We start from the raw sequence: 24,172 nt of genomic DNA on the forward strand, positions 1-24,172 counted from the left end.
TTTTTATGTGTATTATTATTAATTAAGTATTTTTTTTTGAGGGAAAATTTGTTTTTGTTGCATTTAGTCTATTGTGTTTAAGCCGACTATAATTAAGTGTTCAATAATGTAAGGTATATGAACATTTTATAAGTATGTTCAATGATGTAGCTAATATAGCTTATAGGTAAAATTTAGGTTTATTACCGATGATACGAATTCGTCGAATAATCATTATTTTCACATGATTTGGTATCCAAATGAACCAATAAATATAAAATCTTTACAAATGTATATTGCCGGACAGGGATATTTCGACTCCTCGCTGTGAGGCAGAGGGCTCCTCGGAAAAGTTTATGAAATTTCAATAAATTTTACGGTCAAAACTTAGATTGTATTTTAGTAAATATGATGTCCCATATGTGTTCACCAGGGATGATCCTATCATAAAACGACTAAGCAATTTTACTCAAAGTTATTTACATTAGAAAATGTTATTTTCGTAAATTTTAAATTTTAAAAATATTCTTTAATTCAACTAAAAGATAAAAGTTTAAACATCTATACTAGGGGTGCTCAAACAGTTGATTGCAGTCGATTATATTTTTTAAATTTCTGACATTCAATTTATAAAAAGTACATTAAATATGTAATAGATTGTAGCCCATTCCAACTTTGTATTTTAAGTTTACTTACTAGATCGCTTGCCGCCTAATACTTTTATGGTAGATCGCCTATGCTATATGTCTGAGCGTCTCTATACATTGCATAATTTATTGATCAGTGCGGATTCACTACAGACCGGTTTGAAAATTTCAAATCATCCAAATTTTTTATTAAACAAAAAAATACAAATTTATTTAATAATTATATTTTAGTCTGGTTTCAAAAAGTACGTTATATTAGCAGAGCTTACAACTAAATCAACATATGAACATTGAAATATTTTATATTTAACAGAAAATAATATGAAATTTAAAAAAAACTGACCTAATCAAATAATTTTGTTCTTAGCAGAGCATGGTTTCGATCCACGGACCTCTGGGTTATGGGCCCAGCACGCTTCTACTGCGCCACTCTGCTCTTATAAAAACTTAGCGAAAAAACACCTTTAGAATTGTAAGTATGGACAATATATACAATTTTATTTTAAATCAACTTGCGCACACAATTTGTTGATATTTGATATAAAAGTTTTAAGTATTCAAGTGATATTATATTTATTGATAATTGCTGTAGCTTGTTAAAACTATACATATTGCAATAATATAGAAATATAAAATATCAATAACAATGGTAATTAAATTTTTTTATTTTTAAATTTAACAACCATATACAGAGAATAATGTATATGAAGACTCCGTGGCGCAACGGTAGCGCGTCTGACTCCAGATCAGAAGGTTGCGTGTTCAAATCACGTCGGGGTCACATAATATCTTTTACCTCTAATTGTAGTAACTATTTGTAAAATTAATTAAACGATTTAGTTTCGAGTGTATTTTGTTATGTTTTACTGGGATAATAAATTTAAATATCACACGCAATTCAATCAACTGTTAAACTTTGTTAATTGCATTATTTTACATATTATCAAAGTTTCAAACTGCTTATAGCAAATAAAAAATTAAATCATGTTATTTAAATAAATAATTAATGTATACCAGTAGCATATTTGAGTAATAAACATAGTAACTAAAATTCGTGAAATGTTAAAAAAGATTAGCGAGAAAAGCTAAAAATAGAAATTCGAATCAAGTTCCGAAATGGTCATAAGAGTAAGTGCTTAAACATGAATACAGCCAATGCCTTGCATAGTGCGGGTAACCTATTCCTCCAATATTCCGATATTCTTATACGAAATGCGCTAAACCAGGAAAGTTCCTAAACTTTTTGGGTTTGCGGTGCCCTTAATATATATTTTTTTCCGCGGTGCCGATGCCTTTAATCAAGGAAACCTAAACGACATCAACTAGTACAAAATTTAGATCATATTTATATTTATATGGATAAATATATCGGCTAAAAATACATTCTAATAATTCAGTGTCTGCCAATCTGCGTCATTTTTGTGCCCGTGTGCCGCATAACGAAATATCGTCATCCAATGTACCGTGAGATAAAAAATGAAAAAGATACACAATAAAAATCAGTTAAGGCAGTGCCCCCAACCTTTCGCCGCGGACCGGTCAACGTTTGATAATTTTACCGCGGCCCGGTTGATACAATTACACCAAAAAATGAATATAAAGTCATTTAACATATAACTTAAAATAAAATGGAAATAATTAATTGTTCCTTTGGCGGCCTTAAACTTAAACTTAAAATCATTTACTCATTGCGCAACCTTCGTCGGTCGGGATTGGCATCATTTTACGTTAAATCGGCAAGACAACTGGAAATAATCATGTACGTATTATCGAACGTAAGTTATGTGAGTAATATTTATACAGTTTATCTATCTTTATCCCGGACTGTTTGACTGATACTAAATAAACCGAACAAGAAGATGCATGTACAGTGGTACCTCGATATACGAGTGCCCTAATATATGAGTGTTTTGAGATACGAGCGAGCTATATTTTGCTTTGAGATGAGAGCAAGATTTGAGATACGAGGAATCGCATGTACAAACTAGGTTCCAGATAAACGATTTTGTTGACCGGATAGTTTATTACATTCGGTACTCTTGTGAGCTGGATATTATAGACCGCCTAGAAATCACAAAACGAAGAACAGGTCAGTATTATAAATGTTCATCAATAGAATTGTAAAATGGCTACGGTTCACAGCCTCAGTCGTAAATTTGGGACGTCGAAATTCTAAGAATTTCAACTCACCTTGTTCACCAGATTTCATAAACATTTATATCACTGGCACAAGGAAGATATGGACTTTTCGGAATAGTTATTAATTTCTTCAGTTCTTTATTTTTTACACAGAAACTCAGGTATTTATATTCTTCTAGAAGATTTGGTATTGTTTTGGTCTTTGCATACTTTTTTTTGTAGAGAGGAGCACTTAAATAGGGTGAAGTCGTGGTACTGTGTGATTCTTACCGCACAAAAACCTCTCCTCTTCTTCGTCAGCATACAGGACCTATATCACTGTACTCCTCTACAATGCTGATTGTCCTTGCCTGTCTTTTACTTCCCTTGGATCAATTATGTCAGTGCTAACCTCCACTGCCACTGTCCTCGAAGGCCCTCTGCAGCCCCCGCTCGTCTTCTTCTTTAATCAGTAGCACCACTGTTATGTATGCTACTACAATCTCTCAGCTCTCCACGCTCTTCAGCATTTCGCTGACAAAATTTTCTGGCTCTAGCAAGACTCCCAATTCTGCTTCTACCTCGTGTTTCCTTGTATGCCATTTGCAGCACCTAAACTTTACATACTAGTAGTCTTAATTTTGTTAAAATTAGAGAAGTGAGTTTCAAAATGTATGTTACTAAAGCCTCCTCTAAAAATTATATAATCTTCGCGTGTTCCCTTGTTTGTTTGTTTTTTTTTTCATATGTAATGAGCGGGAGAGTGACTTCCAATCCGGACTGATCGAATTATAGATCCGCTTGACTATGGGTCTTGGTACGATATTTGAGTGATTTCGCAATTCGAGTGAACAAAATTTTCCATTTTTAAAACGTCCGATGAAAAAAATCCCTGAATTCCAAAAAATAGTTCTGCAAAACGCACCTTGAGATTTTGTTTTTACTCAGAAAACTGTGAGGATCTGCAACGGAAAATTATCGAAAAAAACTGTGTTTAATAAAATTATTTATTAATATGAAAATTCCATTTTTTAATTTGACCTAAAAATATGAATTGGGGATAAATTAAAAAAAAAAGATCACTCACTGGATACGTGTAATAATATTTTCAAATAATAATTGGGATTTATGTAATCTCAAACAAATAATAAAATAAAAATAAATAAACTAAAGAAATTTCTAATAAATGTATAATTGGGTTTTAGATTACTACAGTTACTCTTTAGTTATTTTATATTGTCTTATTTCTATCTCACTCTGTTCATAAAGAAGTTACATAATTTAATTACATGGCTTTTTGGTATCCATTTTTCAATTGAAATTTTATGAAGAGTTGCAATTAATCATTGAAGCTTTCATTTTAAATATGTCTAAATTATTTTGTTTAAATTTAGTTTAATAATCAGTATATTTATTGAATACATTAAATATGAATAATATATTTCTGCGTGGAATTTAGTTTATTTAATTAATTTATTGATGATACTATTAAATATAAACTATATTTTTGTTACTCATATAGTTAAGTTGTAACATTCTCTATATAATGATTTTATTATAATAATAATAAACTTTTTTGCAGCAGTCATCTATAAAAATAAACATTTCATTTCCATAATAATAAAACAAAAGAGCTAGGACAGAAAGACCTTTGTAGAAGATCATTTTTTTTTAATTTTCTTGCTATATGTTTTTTATTTACTCTTTGCCAGCATTTGGCAGTTTGTAAATAAAGAAAAATATATATAAAAGTAAGTATGTATTGTGATTTGTTACAATAAATGTTATTATTATTACAAAAGAGCTATAGACCATAGATCTTTCTGCCCTAACTTAGACTGATATTAAATTCGCTTCATCCTTGTAATAAATATTGTGCTGCGGATGTAAGATATAAGAAGTGCTGAGAGGTATGATCGAGTTTGTGCAGACATCATATACCTGCTGTTCATCTGCTCCCAAAAATAATGGAATGCCGTCGCATATAGATTATATCGACGAAAAGAAAACAAGATTGAAACAAGTGGCCATCGCGAAGACGCGAGGCGGTCAGTGGGCCTATACATATTTCAAAATTGCAACGCCTTCGAAAATGTTTTTATATGATAGAACGATTACGCCGATGCACGCCACAATAAATGGATTGAGAAGTGAAAGCAAATTGAATACGTCGAGACGATTATTAAACAGCAGGAACTTTAATTGAAGGATATAGTCTGCCGTGGTTGCACAAAAAAAAAGTTGCAAATTTATCATTCAAATTTATTATTTAATAGGTTTTATCCTGTTTCTGACATTCATCCTACTACATGTTGAATAATATTTTAATTTTTAAGCGATTATTATCATTGTAAAAATAAGCATTAATTAAAAAACAGTAACCAATACCAATAGGTTAGAAAGACATACAAACAAAACGTGACATTACTTTATTCATCATCATAGTCTCCTTCAAGAGTGATACATTCATTCCAACGCTTCTCTAACATTTCTATACTTCTCTTGTAGAACGATCCCTTCTTCATTGGAGCCAAATCTATTTCTCCTTGAGCATTCTTTTTAGGTCTGCAAACACGTAGTAGTCGCTGGGAGTCAGATCTGGATAATACAGTGGATGGGGAAGCAATTTTACCATCGTTTTGATCGACTTGTGGCATGGTCCATTATCTTGGTGAAAGAGCACATTTTTCTTCTTCAGTTGTGGTCGTTTTCGGAATTTCTTCTGTCAAACTCTCATGATCAAATGTTCATGCAAAATGCATTCTGATATCTTCAGGGTGTTAGCTATCTCACGATCTACCAAAACCATTTTGTGGACCAGAGCGTTCAGCATCATTTACGAGCGTGTTTAAAATCAGCAAACCATTTCTCTACCATTTGTCTTGACGAAGATGAGTCCCCATATCACTTAGCAAGCCATTACTTTGCTTGAACTGTATTTTATTCCATCAAAAATCAATGTTTTATTAAAACATGAAATTCAAATTTTTCCTTTTTTGAAAACTATAAACGTTGCGTCAATAAAACCACTGTAACTTGTGAAATAAACGTCAGGTTGCCATGAACAATCATATAGATTTGTCGATATGAGGTGCCATCTATATGTCATCTTACGAACTTATTGAGTGTGGTGTTAAATAATTGTCGCGTATCCATCAAATTCTATCTATAAATGTACAATTATGTCTAAGATCAAAGACCATTTTGTACAAATTAATTATAAATTGTATCAACCTTGTATCTATAAAGTCACCAAGTTGGCATAAAATTCCAGTCATTAAAAAGTACTGGAAAAATTGGAGCACGGAGAAGTATTAACAATAGTAAAAACATTGAAAAATGTAAATCAATAATAATTAAACGCGACGCAAGATTTTGAATTTATATTTGACGAGAATTAAAAGGCGTAGATAAAAGATAATTAGGTTGCAGAAAAATACTTACATGGACAAATATTCACATTTAAATTTTTCATTTTAATGGTCCATGTGGTCAAAGGTTGGCGACCATTGGTCTAAATATAAAATAAATATACACTCGTGTGTTTTAAGTTCGGAAAGATTAGTTTACTTGGGAAACTTTCTATTAATGTTTTTTTATTAAATAAATATTGTGTGATTGTTACATTTATTTTTAATTATTAGTATTACTTTAATATATTTTATACACAATTATTAAGTACAATATTATAAATTCGTTATTTGTAATTCATACTTTGTAAATGTAAATATTTATATAAATTGTAAGGTCACTTAAAAAATATAAGTAAATAATGAAGTAGATAAAATAAAGTAAAGCATAACAAAAATAATGTTTGTTATTGCATGGAGAGTTCAAAAGTCGATTAATTATTTATAATAGGCGGGCGAAGCGGCAAATTGTTGTTGACTGTTGTCGACACGAACGGAAGTCGAATTGGATGCAGCAGCCGTGAGGAGGCAACGACACAAGAAGGAGCCGCCGCGCGCCGACGATTCAAGTGTGCAGCATTGAAATTGGCAAGGGCTAATCATTGAAAGCGCTGTGCAATCATCGCCATCGAGGACAACTACAAAATAACTAGCCTTGAACTTGACGGAAAGGAACGACTCCAGGTCAACTAACTCGCACACTCACACACACACAAAGAGGCAATTACAAAGCTCGACGTCCACCAGATTGATGGTAAGCCTAATACGGGGATTTTAATATTTCAAGATTAACTTATTCGTCGTCATCGGTGACCTCGACTTTGGCAGATCCTGTGATGTCCAGCAGCTCTTTGGAGCTGAACGTCGCTACGATTTTCTGCTCTCCCGTCATCTTAGGGACTATATGGGTTGTCACTTTAACCATCGCCCCAGGTTTTACGTCCTGGTACGGAAGGATCTGGTTTCGCAGCAACGTCGGTCCGGCCAAATTGAATTTGCATCTGGTGAGAATCTTCTTCAACGGATTTCGGAACTTCAACGTGATTTTCGTCGCTTTTCCAATTGGAATCTCTGCCGGTATCTGATCATCGCAAATTATTACATGTTTTCCACTTTATAATAACAATAAGAGATAACTTACTTCTATGTCGATGTTGGGTTTCGTCACCTGGAAATCGTCTTCATCGGCCCAGGTTTGTCTAGTCTCCTCCACCGTTGCCACGGCGTATAACTTCAATATGCAATACTCCACCAATTTTTCCAGGTACTCGTCGGCCTTTACCACCATCTTCAGATGCTCAGCTAAAATAAATAAATTTTTGTTTCGAAAAATATAAATATTTCTATATTTCTGTATATGTGTTTTTTGTTCGACTTATTATTATTTTATAATTATTTCTTCATAATAAAATATTAAGTATACAATAACGTTCATTAGATTAATCGGTATTCAAATAAAAATGGATAAAGTTAATTTAAGACAATTTAATTTCTTCTGTAAAAAATTCAATAAATTATTACCTTTTTACTATTGCAAGTTTTTCTGCCGTATGTCCCGCATAAATTGATGCAATTTAAAAAAATGATATACTGTAAGTATACAATAATTATCAATAATACTTTGAAACTCAATTATATTCGATTATATAGCAATGCATTTTTAAAACCAATCTTCAAACATATTTTGAGTCAATCAATTTTTTTTTAATATTTTCCTTACAGATAAATTAGTTCTCATTTTTATCATTAATTTGTTTAATAGATTGCTACGTATATAAGGTTATACGTGTTTTAGAAGCTTTTATTAACCATTTAGTTTTGTTTTAAAGAAACTATCCTTATAAAATTGAATTATATAGAAACATCGTTATAAGAGGGCAATCGCAATTTTTGTTCCGCATTATGCGTTATGCGAGGGTCTATTGCAACCTAATTATTATAAATTCATTATAAAAAAGAGATAAACCAAGTTACTGATATTCTCCAAATTTCAGGAACAATCTAAGTATATGTTTATTTTGATTGTTTCTAATGTATTGCACTTACTTGATTTTGGTCCCATTTTGAATTTTCCTTCAGCTTTCTTGATGACGTGTGCCTTTACTCCCGTGTAAAAAATGCTACCCGCCGAAAGGACAGCCTTTATATTTCTCACTTGATCGCTGTTGTTCTTAATATTAACAACAACCGAGAAACTCTCACCGATTTTGATCGTCTCCAACTCTTGCAATTCAAACTTCAGATCCTCCAGGCCTGGATCAGGTAAAGCGTAAAAGCTTTTAGCCAATTCCGTACACCTAACCGCATTGTAAAGAGATAATCTCTCGGCCGGAGTACCCTCCTTTGCTTTATATTGATTCGTAATTTCTTGTCTATCTTTGTCACCGTTCGGATCGAAGATGTACGGTTGCTTGGTCAAAATCATCCGACCGATGTGATACTTGTTGCAGTAGATCTTGGTGTAACCCAGATCGCTTTTCGGATCCACCTTCCATCGCATCAAATCGGCGTTCACCGAGGCAATCATGAAGCCGATATCATAATTGAAACCAACTTGACCTTTCTTGATGGCCTCCAGAGATGCAGGGCCGCATTGATAGAACCCTGAAGAGGTCTCTTGTGGAGTGGCATCGATTGCTTGCCAGCCTCCGTAGCCAATAGGTAAATCTGGCCTCGCCATCCAAACGTCGTTCCAAACGTGGTAATTCCAAATAGAGTCTTCGCCCATGGGATTCAGAGGGTCGTAATCCATTTCTTCGTTAGATTCGTTATAATATTTGTCAACTGTTAGAGTGGCGTTGGCATCGTGAGCCGATACCAAATTGGAAACGACTCTTGATGGGATTCCCAAAGCTCTGCAAACTAAATGAAACAAATTGTCGGTGTATCTCATATATTTGTTCTTAATAGTTTTACTCACTGGTTGTTGCAACGCCGGAGAATACCCAGCATTGGCCATAATTCACTGGATGTTGGTTATCTAAATACTCTTGCATAATATCTACGGATCCTGTCCAAGAAGATGGAGCTGTTCCGTCTTCGTACTCACCATCCCAACGGCCGACCAAAATACCATCATCATCATTACTATTTACCATTTTTGAAATACACCTGGTCGTCTTAATAGGATCACCTCGACTGAAACGAAACCATGTAATATTTCTTTTTTAACTTAGTTGCCAATAATTCGTACCTGGCATCTGGTAGCTCGGATAATGCAAACATGAGCATGGCAGATGGCAAGACGCATCCATCGAATTGTCCAAAAACCCATTCACGGCCTCTGCTGGACCCCCAAGGCCCAACCCAGATTTTACCAACATCCGTCAAAACGTATTCGTCGAGCAACCTTTCATCGGGCATGTAAACCAAATCATCTAAACAAAAATAACATAATTGCTTTTGCGATTATAAATAATAATACATTTTGTATTTACGGCTATTCCACGGATTGAAAAGTATATAAATTTCACTCTCATAATCAAACATAGTAGGCGGCAGTGTCGAATTCGCGCGGCTCGTTTCCACCTGCAAAGACCAAATGCCAACTGGACATTGCACCGGGGCAGAAACCTGCGAATCGAATCATTGATTACAAACTCAATATTATCATATTAAAAAGCAAATTTACTTCAAGAGTGATACTGTCTGCTGATCTTCCCAAGAATCCTGCGTACCAATTATTATGATCTTCTGGGTCGGTGCGCTTTGGGTCAAGACGAATTGAAACTTTCGTTCCCTTAATCGGATTCGGATTCTTGCCTGAAAACAAATGAAACTGTAATTCCTCAAACAATCAACTCCAACTCTTACCAAAACTGAAGATCAATTTAACGACGTCCATGTCGTCTTCAAAGTTCCTCCCGCTGAACCTAATGGCCATTGTGAACTTGAGCCCTCTGCGGAAGATTGCGATGGGGTTCTCCTCATCGTGGACCAACTCGAATTTATCGGTTTTGTGAGACGTAGAGTTTTCCTTCGGGTACAGATACACCAGTTCAATATCTAGATTTTCAGGCATTTTGAAGAGAACGTCCGTCTAAATTGAGCAAGTTAACTGCTGGAACTGTTCGTGACCACATCAACTGCTTGCCTTTATATAGGAAACATGCATCGAGTATTACCTACATTTCTGAGATATCAAGAAACCAAATGTTATTTCCTGCAAAAAACAGTTTCATTTCCTTTGACCCGTTATCAACAAAAAACGACCACACAAAAAAACAAATTCAATTGCCATTGGAACGCGATAACCATTATAAACAACTCCTTTTTTTAATTGCAATTTTTATCTGGAACTGTTGAAAGTTTCACTTGTAATAAATATTGTATTTGTATTAAATAAAGTATCATCACAATTGGAGATTTCTGAAAGTTATTCAATCAAATATAAAATGATTATTTAATAATTTACATTGCTAATATTCCTTACACGTGTCAAGATAATAATGTAAAGGAAATCAAGAACCACAACATGCACTTAGTGCTGAACTGCAAGATACTTAATGAGAAAAATAAAACAATGTTTCAATTTCTTTCAGGAATTATTTCTTATTTTATTTATTTAAATTATAAACTATTATAAATTAATAAAAGTAAAACATATAATAAAATTATTAATATTAGAAAGAGAAAATATTCCGCGACGGTCACTCAAATCATAGGGCTAAAAGCGCTATAGCCCTGGGGCGGCAATTTTTCTTCCCCTTCCGTTTTGAAAATTATTCTTAGAAACCCACGGCCACCAAATTTCTATTTAGCACTAAATATCCAAATAAATATCTTTCATATAACCTCTATAAATATAAAATTATCATAAAAATCAGGTAGATAAAGTAATAATGACAACAACAACATTTTTATATTATGAAATTTAAAATCAAGTAAACTTAAAACATTTAAGAAACCAAATTATAATATTCATACTTTTTTCATTAAATCTCAATTGATATCGAGCAATTTATTCAACATAAAAACATAGCACGCTTTTTATTTTACTATTTATAATTACATTTAATTCTGAAGTAAAATATTAGTGAACAATATTCAAAATAATTATAATACAATTTATTTATTTTCATTTTTTTATTGGTCCATTTTTGCTAACTTTTGTTTATTGTATAAGAATGATCAGAAAGCAATACACATACAAAGTGTTAATGAATATAATACAATACACACAAATTGGGTATGCCCCTAATATTGCGTTACATATAGGAGATTCACTTAAATGTTGCGTATCATGTGTTGACTTGTCTTGTCAGTATATCCAAGGCTACAAAGGACGAGTGCGTCTGGAATTTTATAGACTTATTTTGAAATACATATTTTTTTAATACATAAATTATATGTTTAAATACTGTACAATTATTTAGCCCTTTTAATATAGGTTAAGACCTTAAAGGATTAGCTCGCTCTCTAGATCAGTGTCTGTCAAACTTTTACCTCACGGCACACTAGAAAAAGGAGCATACCACAATAAAAATTTCAATATAATCAAAAAAATAAATAAATTCATCAAAAACATTATTTTATCAAACATGCAATAAGATAATAATTTTATTAGTGAGAAGGATGCAATTGATTTTGAGAAAAAATTAAATTAAAATGTTCTTCCGTTAATTCAACCACCAATTTTTATAAATTCAAATTCAGAATCTATTTTTCCTATCGAGAGCCATCGCACTTCTGTATGAAGCATTAAACAATTAAAATCAGAATCCATTGTTTCACATAGGGATACAAAAAGACTGCAATATAGGGAATTAGATTTTATGTAATACCCATCAGGTAAAGATTTTGACACCAATAATTCGCGGTCATGCAATGTACAATTTTCATTTGACATAATTTTGCACAAAGCCTTTTGTCGACATTACATGGATGGAGCAAACGCTAATACAAGTTTGTCACAGCATCTCTCTCAAGATGACATTTTGTTTAAAAGGTTAAAGCCATCTTCTCCTGTTGATCTCTCCTTGAATTCACAACAAAAAAAACTGGCTTATAATTTTAAAACCTTTGATCATTCTTTAAAAGGAAATTAGTTGAGCTTTGTTACTGATGTCCGTTCTTTCATAGATTTGTAAGGCCTACGAGTGTTTGAGTTCATTTTTTGCTTCAACTTTAGGAGCCGAATATCTCGCGGCACACAGTTTGACAGTCATCAAATTTTCAATTAAGAAAAATTACCAGTTAACCGATTTTTTAAATATTTACCAGTAAAACAATGTCTGTAATTTTGTATACCGTTTTTTTCAAAGATTCAAATTAAATCTGTTTATTAAGGGAAAATTTTAACGCCTATACGAAAACAATTAAATTTTGTAGTATTACACAAAGGAATGCAGGTACTGTTAGAGAGTTACAGTGAATAATTAATGTTTAAGATATCACATAATTAATGTAAATCTTATGCATTTTTTTGTTAACTATTATTATATAAATATGATTTTTGAAGTATAACTTGTTATAAAAAATAATATATTCAACGTATATCATTTTTGTGTTACTATATTTATATTATATTATACTAACAAAATTAGTCTAACAAAAGTTTGTTATTTTTAATTTTCATCATTTTTTAATTTATCTACATAAATTTCATTTATTTCAATACATTTCTGAAGTCGGTAGAGCCACTCTTCAAAACATTTCTCGAGATCGACTTTTTGGATATTTTCAAATTTTAATTAATGATCTCTTCATTGGTACTGAAGACAATTTCCTTCATTTTTTTCCTTAATTTTCGGAAACAGCCAGAAATCACAAGGCGGTAGGTCGGTAGAATAAGGTGCTGGGCGAATTTCGTTGATGCAAGAAAGTTGTTGGTTATTTTAGTAGTGCGAGAGAGTGTAAAAAGTAGCGACAAAGTTCCCATTTTTTCTGGTTTTCCAACAAATGTTTGAAAACTTGTGATAAACAAGTTTCTGTGTACCACATAGCAATTACCGTCTAACCAGTTTCCAATAAGATAGCAGCTACCACTTTTTCACTGGTAAAGTAAATCTACATCATAACTTTTGTTGTCTTGCTCTGCTGCTTGATTTCCGGGTCGAACTTATAGAACCAAGATTCATCACCAGTTTGCTAGAGTTTCCAAATTTTTCCAATAAATATTGGAAAAAACGAACACGCGTCTCTTTTTGGTCGTAATTTTAAAATCGTGGAACCCATCGAGCGGATTTCTTCGTGTAGCCCAAGTGATGACTTAATATTTACGATCAAGCCCAATTCATTACCTACCATTTCCTATATTCTTGCTTCTTCGTCAATTTTTACCTTCTCCAGAGCTACATTTGTATCGTCGGTCGAAGATTTAGAGGTTCCTCCTCGGTCTGGAATCTTTGAAACCACTTGGAAATAGTCACAAGGGATAGTGCATTCACTCTATATATATTTTAGCATTCCAGGAAAATTTACATAGGCTTGAGTTGACGTCGAAATCCGAAGAGAATGGCAAAAAAAAATTCTTGCTATGTTAGTGGTGAAATTTCTACCGACCTTACATCACTAATATTGTGGTAATTCGTATCCATTCTTCCTGAAATTTGACATGAAATATCGTTAGACTTTAACAAATGAATTAACGTCTACTTAGAAAAATTAGAAGATCTATTTATTTTGTTTCTCACTTCTTTTACATTAAAATAGATTTTACATTATTGCTAGATTGCATATTTAAGTCAATAGTTTTCATCGAAGACTTTGACTTTAGCCGAACCCGTGATGTCGAGCAGTTCTTTGGAACTGAACGTTGCGACGATCTTCTGTTCCCCTGGAACCAACGGAATTATATTGATTGCGATTTTGACCATCACTCCCGGTTTAACGTTTCTGTAATGTAGAATCTGGTTGCGCAACAACGTCGGTCCAGACAAATTGAACTTGCATTTGGTGAGGACCTGTTGCAACGGATTACGAAACGACATCGTTATTTTCGTCGCTGCGTTAATCTGAACTCCATCTGGCAACTAATTTTCGTACATAATATAAAAAAAAAATATTGGTGCAGGACAGAACTTACGTTTATGTTGATTTTGGGTTTTTGTACTTGGAAATCATCCTCGTCGGCCCAAACTTGTCCGGTTTCCACGATAGTTGCCACAGCATATAATTTCAAGATGCAATACTCCACCAACTTGTCTAGATATTCCTCAGACGTTACCACCATTCTCAATACCTCCGCTAAAATAATTTCAAAAGTAAATTATATCAACTTAAAATTGATCAAATGTTTGTTAGTTCTTAATTTTTAATCAAATTTGAGTATGGATTATGTATAGTTTAGATTTCTAATAATTATCGAGTACTCGATAAATTCGGTTTTTAGAAAAAAAATATATTTTCTGTGTTCAAGTGGGAATTAATCTTAATTATTAGATAGATAGAATAGATGTTCCGAATACAAATATTGTTTTGTTACAATTATCCTTACTTGATTTTGGTTTTATCCTGAATTCGCCTTCAGACTTCTTGATAACATGTGCCCTCACACCCGTATAAAAAATGCTACCGGCCGACATAAGTGTTTTGACAGTTCTTACTTGATCGCTCACGTTTTTGATATTAAGAATAAGCGCAAAACTCTCCCCGATGTTGATCTTCTCCAGTTCCTGCAATTCGAACTCAACATCTTCCGAGTTAGAATGCGATAATGAGTGAACGTTATTGGCAAAACGGGAACACCTAACAGCTTTATTAAGAAAATATCTTTCGGCTGGTGTGCCTTCCTTAGCTTTATACTGATTCGTGATCTCTTGTCGATCTTTATCGCCGTTTGCATCGAAGATGTGCGGCTGCTTGGTCAAAATCATTCGTCCGATGTGATACTTGTTGCAATGAATCTGAGTAAATCCTAAATCGCTCATTGGATCAATTTTCCAACGCATCAGATCAGCATTCACTGAAGCGATCATAAAACCGATATCATAATTGAAACCGACCTGGCCCTTCTTGATGGCTTCTAGAGACGCTGGACCGCATTGGTAGAACCCCGAAGATATCTCTTGAGGAGTGGCATCGATTGCTTGCCAACCACCGTAACCAATGGGTAGATCCGGCCTCGCCATCCATACGTCGCTCCAAACGTGGTAATTCCAAACGGAATCTTCGCCCGTTGGATTCAAAGGGTCGAAATTCAATTCTTCGTTAGATAGATCGTAATATTTATCCACGCTTAGAGTAGCGTTCGCATCGTGGGCAGAAACCAAATTTGAAATAACCCTCGAAGGAATTCCCAAAGCTCTGCAAACTAAATTAAAACAATTTTGGAGTAATTCAAATTTTCAGTTTAATTACTAGTTGTAACGACCCCAGAGAAAACCCAGCATTGGCCGTAATTCACAGAACGATGTTTGTCCAAGTATTTTTGCAGAATTTCAACGGATCCTGTCCAAGAGGAAGGTGCTGTACCACCATCATAGTCACCATCCCAACGACCAACCAAAATACCATTATCGTCATTACTGTTTACCATTTTGGAAATGCATCTGGTCACTTTAATTGGATCTCCACGGCTTTAATGGGAAAACAGAACATATAATAAATATGCTAATTTAGCTATTATTAACAATATAATAGAAACATTGTATGATAGTATGTAAAATGTTGTAACAAGATATTTATATTTAGCGGATCCTGCACGACAGTGCTCCCCAACCTATTTATCACCCCAGTCCGGTCATCGTTTGGTAATTTTACCGCGGCCCTCTAAGAAGAGGGGGGTCGTTGATACAGTTACACTAAAAAAATATAAAGTGATTTAACATTTAACTCACTAGTTAAAGTGAGTTAAAATAAAATGAAACGACAGTACGACATTCATTTAAGACATTTAAATTCTTCAGTTCAATGAGAGACATATAATAATAGTTATGGCAATGAAAGATTCATACAACTCAAATATATTATAATCATTCTCTTTATTCCAAAATTGTATAGGAGTGAGCAAAAATTTGACAATATCCTAAAAGTGCGTCATGAATACGTAAAATTCTGATGTTAATTATCTGCTAGTAACATCAACATTAAGTAATATACAGCCAGATACACATAAAGTTTTTTAATTTCATGTTTTTAAGAATTTACTGGTATTTGTTGTCAAAATTTACCGGAACCTGAATTGAGAGCTATTTCTTTTAAATCAAAGTCCAAATTAAATCAATATTTATATCATTAGTGTAACTACATTACATACAACATAAAATCATATATAATTACAATAATACATGAAATATTATGCTTGATGTGATTGAAATGTTAAAATAATCAGACACATATTGAAATGCATGTTCAAAATAGTTGACGATATGTTTCGCCAATATATTTTAAAGCTTTTTCGAACAACTGTGAAAATTCTATATAGATTTTGTCAAGTTTGAGTCAAAACGAATTATCGAAGAATGTACCATGTACTTATATCTATAAATATTAATTCTTACCTTGCCGTAGGTAATTCCGATGAATTGAACATGAGCATGATAGCAGGCAAAACGCATCCATAGAACTGACCAAATACCCATTCACGTCCTCTGCAAGAACCCCAGGGGCCTATCCAAATTTTCCCCACATCAGACAATACGTATTCATCTAGCAATTCGCCTTGAGGCATGTAAACCAAATCATCTGCACAAAACATGTTAGTTAACTGTTACATAAATTAAAAACACATGTTTTAATTACGCTGATTCCAGGGATTGAAGAGAATGTAAATTTCACTTTCATAATCAAAAGTAGACGGCGGCAGCGTAGAATAAACGCGGCTTGTTTCCACCTGCAAAAACCAATTACCAACTGGACAATGCACAGATGCAGAAACCTGCGAACAAAATCATTTACTATAATAAAATTAAATATCTGAAAACAAATTACTTCTAGCGTAAACAAGTCTCCTGATCTCTCTAAGAATCCTGCGTACCAATTGTTATGATGTTCAAAGTCGGTGCTTTTCGGGTCCAAGCGAATGGTCACTTTCGTACCTTTAATCGCATTCGGATTCGGGCCTGAAATGTGTTCAATGGAAGTAATTCTATATTATTAATCATATCTCGATTGTTACCGAAACTGAAGATAAGTTTAACAATGTCCCTTTCATCCTCGTAATTCCTTTCACTGAACCTTATGGCAATGGTAAATTTAAGACCTCTTCGTAAGACGGCAATGGGATTCTCCTCATCACGTACCAGGTCGAATTTATCTGTTTTATGAGATGTTGAGTTCTCTTTCGGGAATAAACACACCAAGTCTACCTTTAAATTGTGCTTCATTTTGTTCTTTACGACCTGGTATAAATGACTGAAAATAAGCCAACGGAGTACTGTTTATATACGTTTATGGAATTATATCATAACGATAAAATAATGTTACAGTTACTATATCCTGTAAAAAAAAGTTCCGTTTCCTCCACTATCAATAAGAAAGCAGATAAATCGGAATTGAATTTAAATGCAATGGATACACTATTATTAAAGAAAAATATCTATGAGTAAATTTAATGTATTTATGTTTACGAAAAACCAAAATACACTCAGTGAATTAGTTTCGCCAATTTCTTTTGAATATCTTAAAAATATATACTTTATTTGAATAATACTAATTAAAAAAAAACATATTTATAACTCTTTGTTATTTGACATGTCTTGTCAACTATTACGAAATTTATTACGACCAACTATTGGCATATGTCACATAAGGCAAGTAAATATATAAAAAACTTAAGATAGAAGACTTAAATAAATACATAATTAACATTGATTTTTCACTTTAGAAGATTGTCATTGAATAAAATTGACAGTATAGAAATACATAGTAACGTAATATTTATTATATATGAAAATCGTTTGGCGTAGAAAATATAATTTACGTCTTATACATCTTTTCCTTAATTTTGTGCTCTAATTTTATTTTAATTATATAAACGAAAATATATAGAAAAGTAAGTTGGTGAAATGGTCATGGTCGATACCCTTTGAACGGTGGTCCAATTTAACTAATTAACAGTGTGTAGATTGTATACATCTAATCAACCCTTTTGTTATTAAGCAAAGCACACTGTACAAATCAATCCTAGTTTCCGCAAGTAACCACAACAACCACAATCAACGAACTTGCAAAAAAGAAGTGCGCAAAAATAATTATGAAATTGATACATAATGCAGTCTCATTTAAATATAATTCACTCATAATTACCAAATTCTGTTTAATGTTTCATTGCTACACTTTTCTGCAAAACGATAAAATATATCTTATATATCAAATACATACAATTTAGTTTTAATATTTTTTAAAAAGTTATGAAGAAAATTGAAAAGTAAACATTAAAACAATTATAAAAAAGTATTATAGGAATAACACTTGAATCATTGAGAAATGTTATTTCTATCTTAAAAACAAATAGAAAAGAAAAATCTACTTAGAAAAACAGTTCACATGGATATGAATAATAAATTAAATTGGTAGTATCATAAATTTATTGTCCCGCTGACAGAGCAAAACTTAAATTTCAAAATATTTTGTTATTTATTTTGACAATCCAGTGACCCGCTATAACCTCGAAATCAAAATAAACAAATCCGAAAATTATCTGTCGTCTGAAAATTTTGAAAATTCCCGTTCTATTCTTTTTAAAATTTCCGAAGATGAGTCTGAACATGGACCTGCTGCCCAACGAGAGTGAAATTAAGGAGCATCTGAAAAACCTATCAGAGGTATGATTATAATATCGATATCGATTTTAACTCATTCATTTAATTTCAGGAGTTTGACAGTTTAGGATTACCATCGATAAATGTGAACGTCGATGTTTTGGAACAACTGATGAATAGTATTTATGGGCTGATTCACATGTACAGGAAATCTATAGCTCAAAACAAGGAGCTTGCAATGAAGCAGTCAGCCTTGGTCAATAAAACTCAGAATCTAGAGGTAATCTATTCAATTAGTAAGTATATGAATTAAGGTATGAGTTTGGTATATTTTTAGAAACAAATCGATCAGGTGAATAGTAAACTAGTAACAAAGGAATCTGAGAATGTAATTCTGTCTGAAACTCTCCGGAAGAAAGATTATGATATAGAATCTTTGAAAACTGACAAGACTTTGTTGAGCAAAAATGTTTGTGCTTTGAAGAACTGGAGTGCACAGAATGAGAGGCAATTGAAGCACAAATTGAATTCATTGGAACAAGAGAAGGAGTCATTGAAAATTAAATTGGGTGAAAGCATTGGTGAGTGTATTTATTTTAAATGCAGCAACATATTTTACATTCTTTGTTGCAGGTATATACGCATCCAGAGATGACGCCACGGTAGAGATGTTGCATAAATATAAAGCAAAGGAGGAGATTTACCTGGACACAATAAATAAACTGCAACAGAATAATGAGCAACTGTTGAACGAAGTTTTGTCTTTAAAAGAAGAAGTTATTATCGCTTTATGCAATACTAACACATTGTGATTGTTTTATTTGTATTTTTGTATGGTAATAAAGTATTTTTCTATTAACTTTATGTTTAATTAACAATGACTACATTAACTAAGGGAAATATTAAAGAGGGTTTTATTTCTTCATCATTGCCTCATCCTGTGTTGTCATCTGACCCAATTTTTTGCCAATGCGATCATGGATATCCAGGAATTTGGCAACACACCTGTCCAAGCAGACAGCCTCTCCTTTGGCAAGTTCACTCTCACTGTATGCTGGTGGAATGCACTTCTTGTAGCAGGTGGTTGTAAGCCTGTTGTACAGATCAGCCATCATTTCAATTTCCAACTCCTGGATGAGTTGCAACTTCTGGGCGTCCAATTGAGCCATTTCTCTTATTTATTGATTACTTAGTTTGTGAATTTCCTGCTACTTGGTTCGTATTCGCCTGTATTCGATTGACGAATGCGCTCTCTCACTTTCATATGCTCGTACCGCTGCTTATCAATGCTCCTCTTCGATAGGTAGAATGCGTAAAGACCGCCCGCAGTAATGAATGCCCTAGCAACGATAAACAAAAGTAAGGTTAGGTCGGTTCATTATTTAAACATTATCTGATTTATGAATGAAATGTGTGTATGTGTAATACTCACCAACTAATTCCAATTTTCGCGCTTTTCGTCAATTTCATTCTTTGCCTATCTATGGTATTAAGCAATATTACATGCTCAAGGGAGAAGGCACGATTCTTAGAACTTAACCCAGAAACGATAGAGCACAGAGAAATGTCATGTACGTTTGCAAGTTGGGTTGCAGATCTTAATATTTATCCGTGCATGTTAACTTGATCATATAAAATAGACCGATATTTTAGTTGTACCTTGTTTCATCCGTTATAACAGTTTACTTTCTATAATTATTTTGATGTAAAACAATTAATTTGAATACAGTGATAACTTGGTTAACGAACCCCCGCTCGTTTACAGCGAAGTCGATAAATAATGTGGCACTGCGCTTGCGCAGGTCAACGAAAACCCGTTATAGACAGTCTATAAACAAGTGTCCTATGTGCTGTATGTGTTATATTTATGTATTAGTACATAAGTTAAAACGATGTCTAGTAAGCGTAAAGTCATATCTTTGGAACTTAAAATGCAAATCATCAGAAGGGTAGAAGCAGGCGAAAGGAAGAGTCATGTGGCACAATCATTGGGTTTGGCACAGTCCACCATAAAAACTATTCTGAATCAAGCAGAGAAGGTAAAGGATTCGGTGCAGAATTGCTCTGGACACACGGCGTACAAGTTGACACGTACCCGTGGTAGTATTATCGAGAAAATGGAAAAGATGTTGGGAGTTTGGGTCGACGATATGACGCAGCGCAATGCTCCACTCACGCAGACGGTCATTCAGCGTAAAGCGTTAACATTGTTTCATCAGCTTAAAGAGCAGGAATCTGAAAAAACCTCCGAAACTTTTGTAGCTTCGAGGGGTTGGTTCGAGAAATTCAAAAAGCGTGCCACCATACACAGTCTCAGGCGAACGGATGAGGCAGCAAGTGCAGGCGCGATGAAGTTCGTTGCTGATCTGCAAGAGGTGATTGAACGAGGAAGGTATCCACCGAACCTGGTTTTCAATGTGGACGAAAGCGTGATTTACTGGAAACGCCTACCATCTAAGACGGTGATTCCCCATTGTGCTTCCAGGAAAAAACGATTAACGTTGATGATGGGTGCAAACGCGTCCGGAGATATGAAGCTCAAGCCATTGCTCGTGTATCACGCAGAAACCAACAGAAGAGCATGGGTTACCATAGACCTCTTCACTGATTGGTTTCTTAATCAATTTTGTCCGTCCGTCCAACGCTATTGCGCTCAGAGGAATTTGGAACCTAAAGCACTTCTGATATTGGACAACGCGCCGGGTCATCCCTCCAACCTCGGCTCCCTTCAGACTTGTATTCCAGTTGAAGTCATGTTCTTACCACCTAATACCACTTCAATACTGCAACCTATGGATCAAGGCGTTAAAGCTGCTTTAAAAGCGAACTATCTCAAACGCGCTTTCACTCAAATGAGTCAGGCTAAAGATAATGAAGCGATTGCGGAATTCTGGAAGAATTACGATATAACAGATGCAATCACCAATATTAAAGCGGCTTGGAACGAACTCAAATATGAATGTCTGAACAGCGTTTGGCGGGAAGTGTGGTTCAATATTGTTATGAATTGCGAAGCGATAGATAATGAAATTACCGCTGTTTGCACCGATGTTGTAGTATTAGCACTTGCAACGGGATCGAATGAAGTTGACTTAGCCAATGTTCTGGATTTATTGAAGAGTCAAGGAGAGACGCTTACCAACGATGAATTGCTTGAGTTAATGGAGCAGCAAGTAATCAGTTCGGAAAATGATGAAAGGCCTTTGGTTCCCATTAGACCCAAGAAGGAATTGACAGCAACGATCGTGACCAGTTGTCTGAATGAAGTCAGGCATGCTCTTGAAATTCTATCAGAGAACGATCCCGACTTTGCACGAAGTTGTGGTGTAAAAAGGACCGTTCTAGAAGCTCTGAATTGTTACAGCGCAATGATATACAATAAGAAACCGAGATAATAGACATACAATTAACTGGAAGCAAATATATTTATAAATAGTATGTTATATACTACAGTTTATCGTTATCAATCATTATTTATAATGGATTTAATATACTAAGTTTAAAATAATGTTTATTTTTCTTAAACCATCGTTAAATATTTATGTTTAATACATTAACCTGTATAATCCTGAACTGAATTTTACCTATTCTCCTTAAAATTGTTCGAAACCCGAAAACATATTAACTCTCACGTACCTGATTGCCTCATATACCTGTTTTGGAACCAAAATTCTGTTCGAAAAGTGATGCCTGTTTCTGATGCTTGATATCATAAAGTAAATATAACTTTTTTGTACTTTTTTGTGTGTTAGCTAACACAATTTTACCCACTGATATAAAGTGAAACCACTCTTAACGAGTTTAATCCGTTCCAACATTTCCGGATTTTTACTCGTATAGTGAAAGATACACATAATTTGTGTACACAAGTTTTAAAAATGATGTAGAATGCGCGAGTGACGATGAGAAGAGAAGTCCCTCTCATCGTCACTCATGCGAAACGTCGCTCGTTAAGCGAGTCATTTTTCTTAGAATTCATTTTGCTCGTTAAGCGAGGTTCCACTGTACTTTCTTTCAGTATCATTATTACATGTGTGTTGTCACTGTCAACTACTGTCAAATATAAAAGATCCATCTACTGACTAGCAGTATTAGCATAACTTTTCATGTTTCACAGGAATTTGATCTTGATAAACGAGCGCTTTGATATAGGAGTGCTTTGAATTATTATTTTTAATTAATTATTAATTAATCATTAATTACATTATCTTCAAACCACAAAAAAATAAGTGTGCCGTAAGATAAAAAAAAGTTTTAAAACACTGCAATAAAGAGAGGAATCCACCAGGTGGATTAGTTAATAGGTTAATCTAAGATAGTTGAGATATGTTCATTATATCTATTATATTATTTTTTAAAGTACCAATCTTAATTGTTTAACGCAACCTAAGATAAAATAACCAAACAATTTACATTTTAGTAAATATAAACATTTCCCGGAAAATGGTTGAAAACATTAATGTCGAACGAATGAAGCTTACCTGGTAAAATCCAATTAGCTAATTAACTCTATATGTTTTGCTGTGGCATTAGTTATTGTAGATAAACTAGATACTGGTCATCCTTCTGTGATACATATTTAACTCTTCATATGGTCTCTAGTAGAAGTAAAGTGGGGGGTTAATAAAAAGACTAACAGCAATAACTAAATCTCACGATTTATTTTAAAAAATAATGTGAATTATAATTGATCACAACTAGTTTTTTTTTAAATGTTTTTTTTTTCGAGTGATACCTAATTGTACTTTCCTTTTTTCATGGATCAACATTGAATACGATAACACAAACGATAAGATGTATGCAGTTTGAAAGTTATTCGTCGTAACAATTAATTTTGCGACAGTTATGAGCTATCTAAAATATATATCATCATATTTATGGCACACATAGAAAGCATATGTTTGCTGTACTTATTTGCATGGCATTGCTTTGTTCTTCGAAGCTCAACTTCATCAACGAAATTTCTCTCTCCAGGAATTGTTTCTTGCGTTTATTTTCATTTAAATTTATTTAACATTTATGTAATACTAAAACATTCTTGTTTTGTCCGGCCCGGTATCAGCAGACCGCAGGAATAACAGTTCAATAAAAATATCTCACCTATTTCTGATATACAATATAAACTTAATAAATCTCTTAAAATATATATATTTATATTCTGACTAAATACTGTTTCATTATCTTTCTTTATCCATATATAATAGTAATAATCATATAAATACTTGCCCACCAATTCAAATATGTCCAGATTCTTTTTTTATCCAACTTTTATTTATTTACACGGCACGCCTAATTCCCATCTTTCAGATCTAATAAAATACTATAATATATTCCACTATTTGTTCATCAAATCATCTACTAATTAAATATATAT

General features: G+C 33.4%; 6 protein-coding genes and 1 non-coding gene across 9 annotated transcripts; 3 read left to right on the top strand and 4 right to left on the bottom strand.

Moving 5' to 3' along the window:
• The first annotated feature begins 1,335 nt into the window (after window positions 1–1,335).
• Trnaw-cca lies at window positions 1,336–1,407 on the top strand. Its single transcript has one exon. It is a non-coding gene; the product is annotated as a tRNA-Trp (tRNA).
• Window positions 1,408–6,506: 5,099 nt separating this feature from the next.
• On the bottom strand, window positions 6,507–10,240 carry LOC108568358 (hemocyte protein-glutamine gamma-glutamyltransferase-like). 3 transcript variants are annotated; one of them, XR_001891295.1, is made up of 9 exons: window positions 9,968–10,240; window positions 9,786–9,916; window positions 9,592–9,727; window positions 9,348–9,531; window positions 9,075–9,292; window positions 8,201–9,016; window positions 7,296–7,456; window positions 6,863–7,235; window positions 6,507–6,792 (listed from the first exon to the last, which is right to left on the bottom strand). XR_001891295.1 is itself a non-coding variant. In XM_017929399.1 (8 exons), exons 1-8 carry the CDS (start codon window positions 10,173–10,175, stop codon window positions 6,948–6,950), a joined length of 2,142 nt encoding a protein of 713 aa, XP_017784888.1. In that variant the 5' UTR covers window positions 10,176–10,240; the 3' UTR covers window positions 6,507–6,947. The 3 variants fall into 3 exon arrangements, 1 of the variants encoding a protein (XP_017784888.1); XR_001891296.1 differs by having other exon boundaries at window positions 6,849–7,235; XM_017929399.1 differs by having other exon boundaries at window positions 6,507–7,235.
• A 3,547-nt stretch (window positions 10,241–13,787) lies between these two features.
• On the bottom strand, window positions 13,788–17,461 carry LOC108568359 (hemocyte protein-glutamine gamma-glutamyltransferase-like). The gene is made up of 8 exons (XM_017929400.1): window positions 17,214–17,461; window positions 17,027–17,157; window positions 16,838–16,973; window positions 16,597–16,780; window positions 15,455–15,672; window positions 14,592–15,407; window positions 14,181–14,341; window positions 13,788–14,127 (listed from the first exon to the last, which is right to left on the bottom strand). The coding sequence occupies exons 1-8, from the start codon at window positions 17,419–17,421 to the stop codon at window positions 13,840–13,842; spliced, it is 2,142 nt and encodes a 713-aa protein (XP_017784889.1). The 5' UTR covers window positions 17,422–17,461; the 3' UTR covers window positions 13,788–13,839.
• Window positions 17,462–18,622: 1,161 nt separating this feature from the next.
• LOC108568374 lies at window positions 18,623–19,657 on the top strand. The gene is made up of 4 exons (XM_017929435.1): window positions 18,623–18,861; window positions 18,911–19,078; window positions 19,136–19,379; window positions 19,432–19,657. Exons 1-4 carry the CDS (start codon window positions 18,793–18,795, stop codon window positions 19,608–19,610), a joined length of 660 nt encoding a protein of 219 aa, XP_017784924.1. The 5' UTR covers window positions 18,623–18,792; the 3' UTR covers window positions 19,611–19,657.
• Window positions 19,646–19,977, bottom strand: LOC108568375 (mitochondrial import inner membrane translocase subunit Tim10). Its single transcript, XM_017929436.1, has one exon. It carries the CDS (start codon window positions 19,965–19,967, stop codon window positions 19,713–19,715), a length of 255 nt encoding a protein of 84 aa, XP_017784925.1. The 5' UTR covers window positions 19,968–19,977; the 3' UTR covers window positions 19,646–19,712.
• LOC108568376 lies at window positions 19,891–20,360 on the bottom strand. The gene is made up of 2 exons (XM_017929437.1): window positions 20,231–20,360; window positions 19,891–20,138 (listed from the first exon to the last, which is right to left on the bottom strand). Exons 1-2 carry the CDS (start codon window positions 20,266–20,268, stop codon window positions 19,988–19,990), a joined length of 189 nt encoding a protein of 62 aa, XP_017784926.1. The 5' UTR covers window positions 20,269–20,360; the 3' UTR covers window positions 19,891–19,987.
• Window positions 20,361–20,499: 139 nt separating this feature from the next.
• Window positions 20,500–22,213, top strand: LOC108568373 (tigger transposable element-derived protein 1-like). The gene has a single exon (XM_017929434.1). The coding sequence runs from the start codon at window positions 20,691–20,693 to the stop codon at window positions 22,191–22,193; it is 1,503 nt and encodes a 500-aa protein (XP_017784923.1). The 5' UTR covers window positions 20,500–20,690; the 3' UTR covers window positions 22,194–22,213.
• The last annotated feature ends 1,959 nt before the right edge of the window (window positions 22,214–24,172 follow it).

The sequence above is a fragment of the Nicrophorus vespilloides genome, unplaced genomic scaffold (genome assembly GCF_001412225.1).
Source record: "Nicrophorus vespilloides isolate i.1.1-1 unplaced genomic scaffold, Nicve_v1.0, whole genome shotgun sequence".
Classification (NCBI taxonomy): Eukaryota; Metazoa; Arthropoda; class Insecta; order Coleoptera; family Silphidae; genus Nicrophorus; species Nicrophorus vespilloides.

Excerpts from the sequence above, each read along its gene's own strand:
- LOC108568376 (XM_017929437.1), bottom strand. The coding sequence starts at position 20,268 with ATGAAATTGACGAAAAGCGCGAAAATTGGAATTAGTTG. Across the intron at positions 20,139-20,230 it reads GCGAAAATTGGAATTAGTTG|GGCATTCATTACTGCGGGCG; the intron begins GTGAGTATTACA and ends TATCGTTGCTAG.
- LOC108568375 (XM_017929436.1), bottom strand. The coding sequence starts at position 19,967 with ATGGCTCAATTGGACGCCCAGAAGTTGCAACTCATCCAGGAGTTGGAA.
- LOC108568359 (XM_017929400.1), bottom strand. The coding sequence starts at position 17,421 with ATGAAGCACAATTTAAAGGTAGACTTGGTGTGTTTATTCCCGAAAGAG. Across the intron at positions 17,158-17,213 it reads TAAACTTATCTTCAGTTTCG|GCCCGAATCCGAATGCGATT; the intron begins GTAACAATCGAG and ends AACACATTTCAG. Across the intron at positions 16,781-16,837 it reads CTTCAATCCCTGGAATCAGC|ATGATTTGGTTTACATGCCT; the intron begins GTAATTAAAACA and ends TGTTTTGTGCAG.
- LOC108568374 (XM_017929435.1), top strand. The coding sequence starts at position 18,793 with ATGAGTCTGAACATGGACCTGCTGCCCAACGAGAGTGAAATTAAGGAG. Across the intron at positions 18,862-18,910 it reads ATCTGAAAAACCTATCAGAG|GAGTTTGACAGTTTAGGATT; the intron begins GTATGATTATAA and ends ATTTAATTTCAG. Across the intron at positions 19,380-19,431 it reads TAAATTGGGTGAAAGCATTG|GTATATACGCATCCAGAGAT; the intron begins GTGAGTGTATTT and ends TCTTTGTTGCAG.
- LOC108568358 (XM_017929399.1), bottom strand. The coding sequence starts at position 10,175 with ATGCCTGAAAATCTAGATATTGAACTGGTGTATCTGTACCCGAAGGAA. Across the intron at positions 9,293-9,347 it reads TCCGAGCTACCAGATGCCAG|TCGAGGTGATCCTATTAAGA; the intron begins GTACGAATTATT and ends GTTTCGTTTCAG. Across the intron at positions 7,236-7,295 it reads AACCCAACATCGACATAGAA|ATACCGGCAGAGATTCCAAT; the intron begins GTAAGTTATCTC and ends TGCGATGATCAG.
- LOC108568373 (XM_017929434.1), top strand. The coding sequence starts at position 20,691 with ATGTCTAGTAAGCGTAAAGTCATATCTTTGGAACTTAAAATGCAAATC.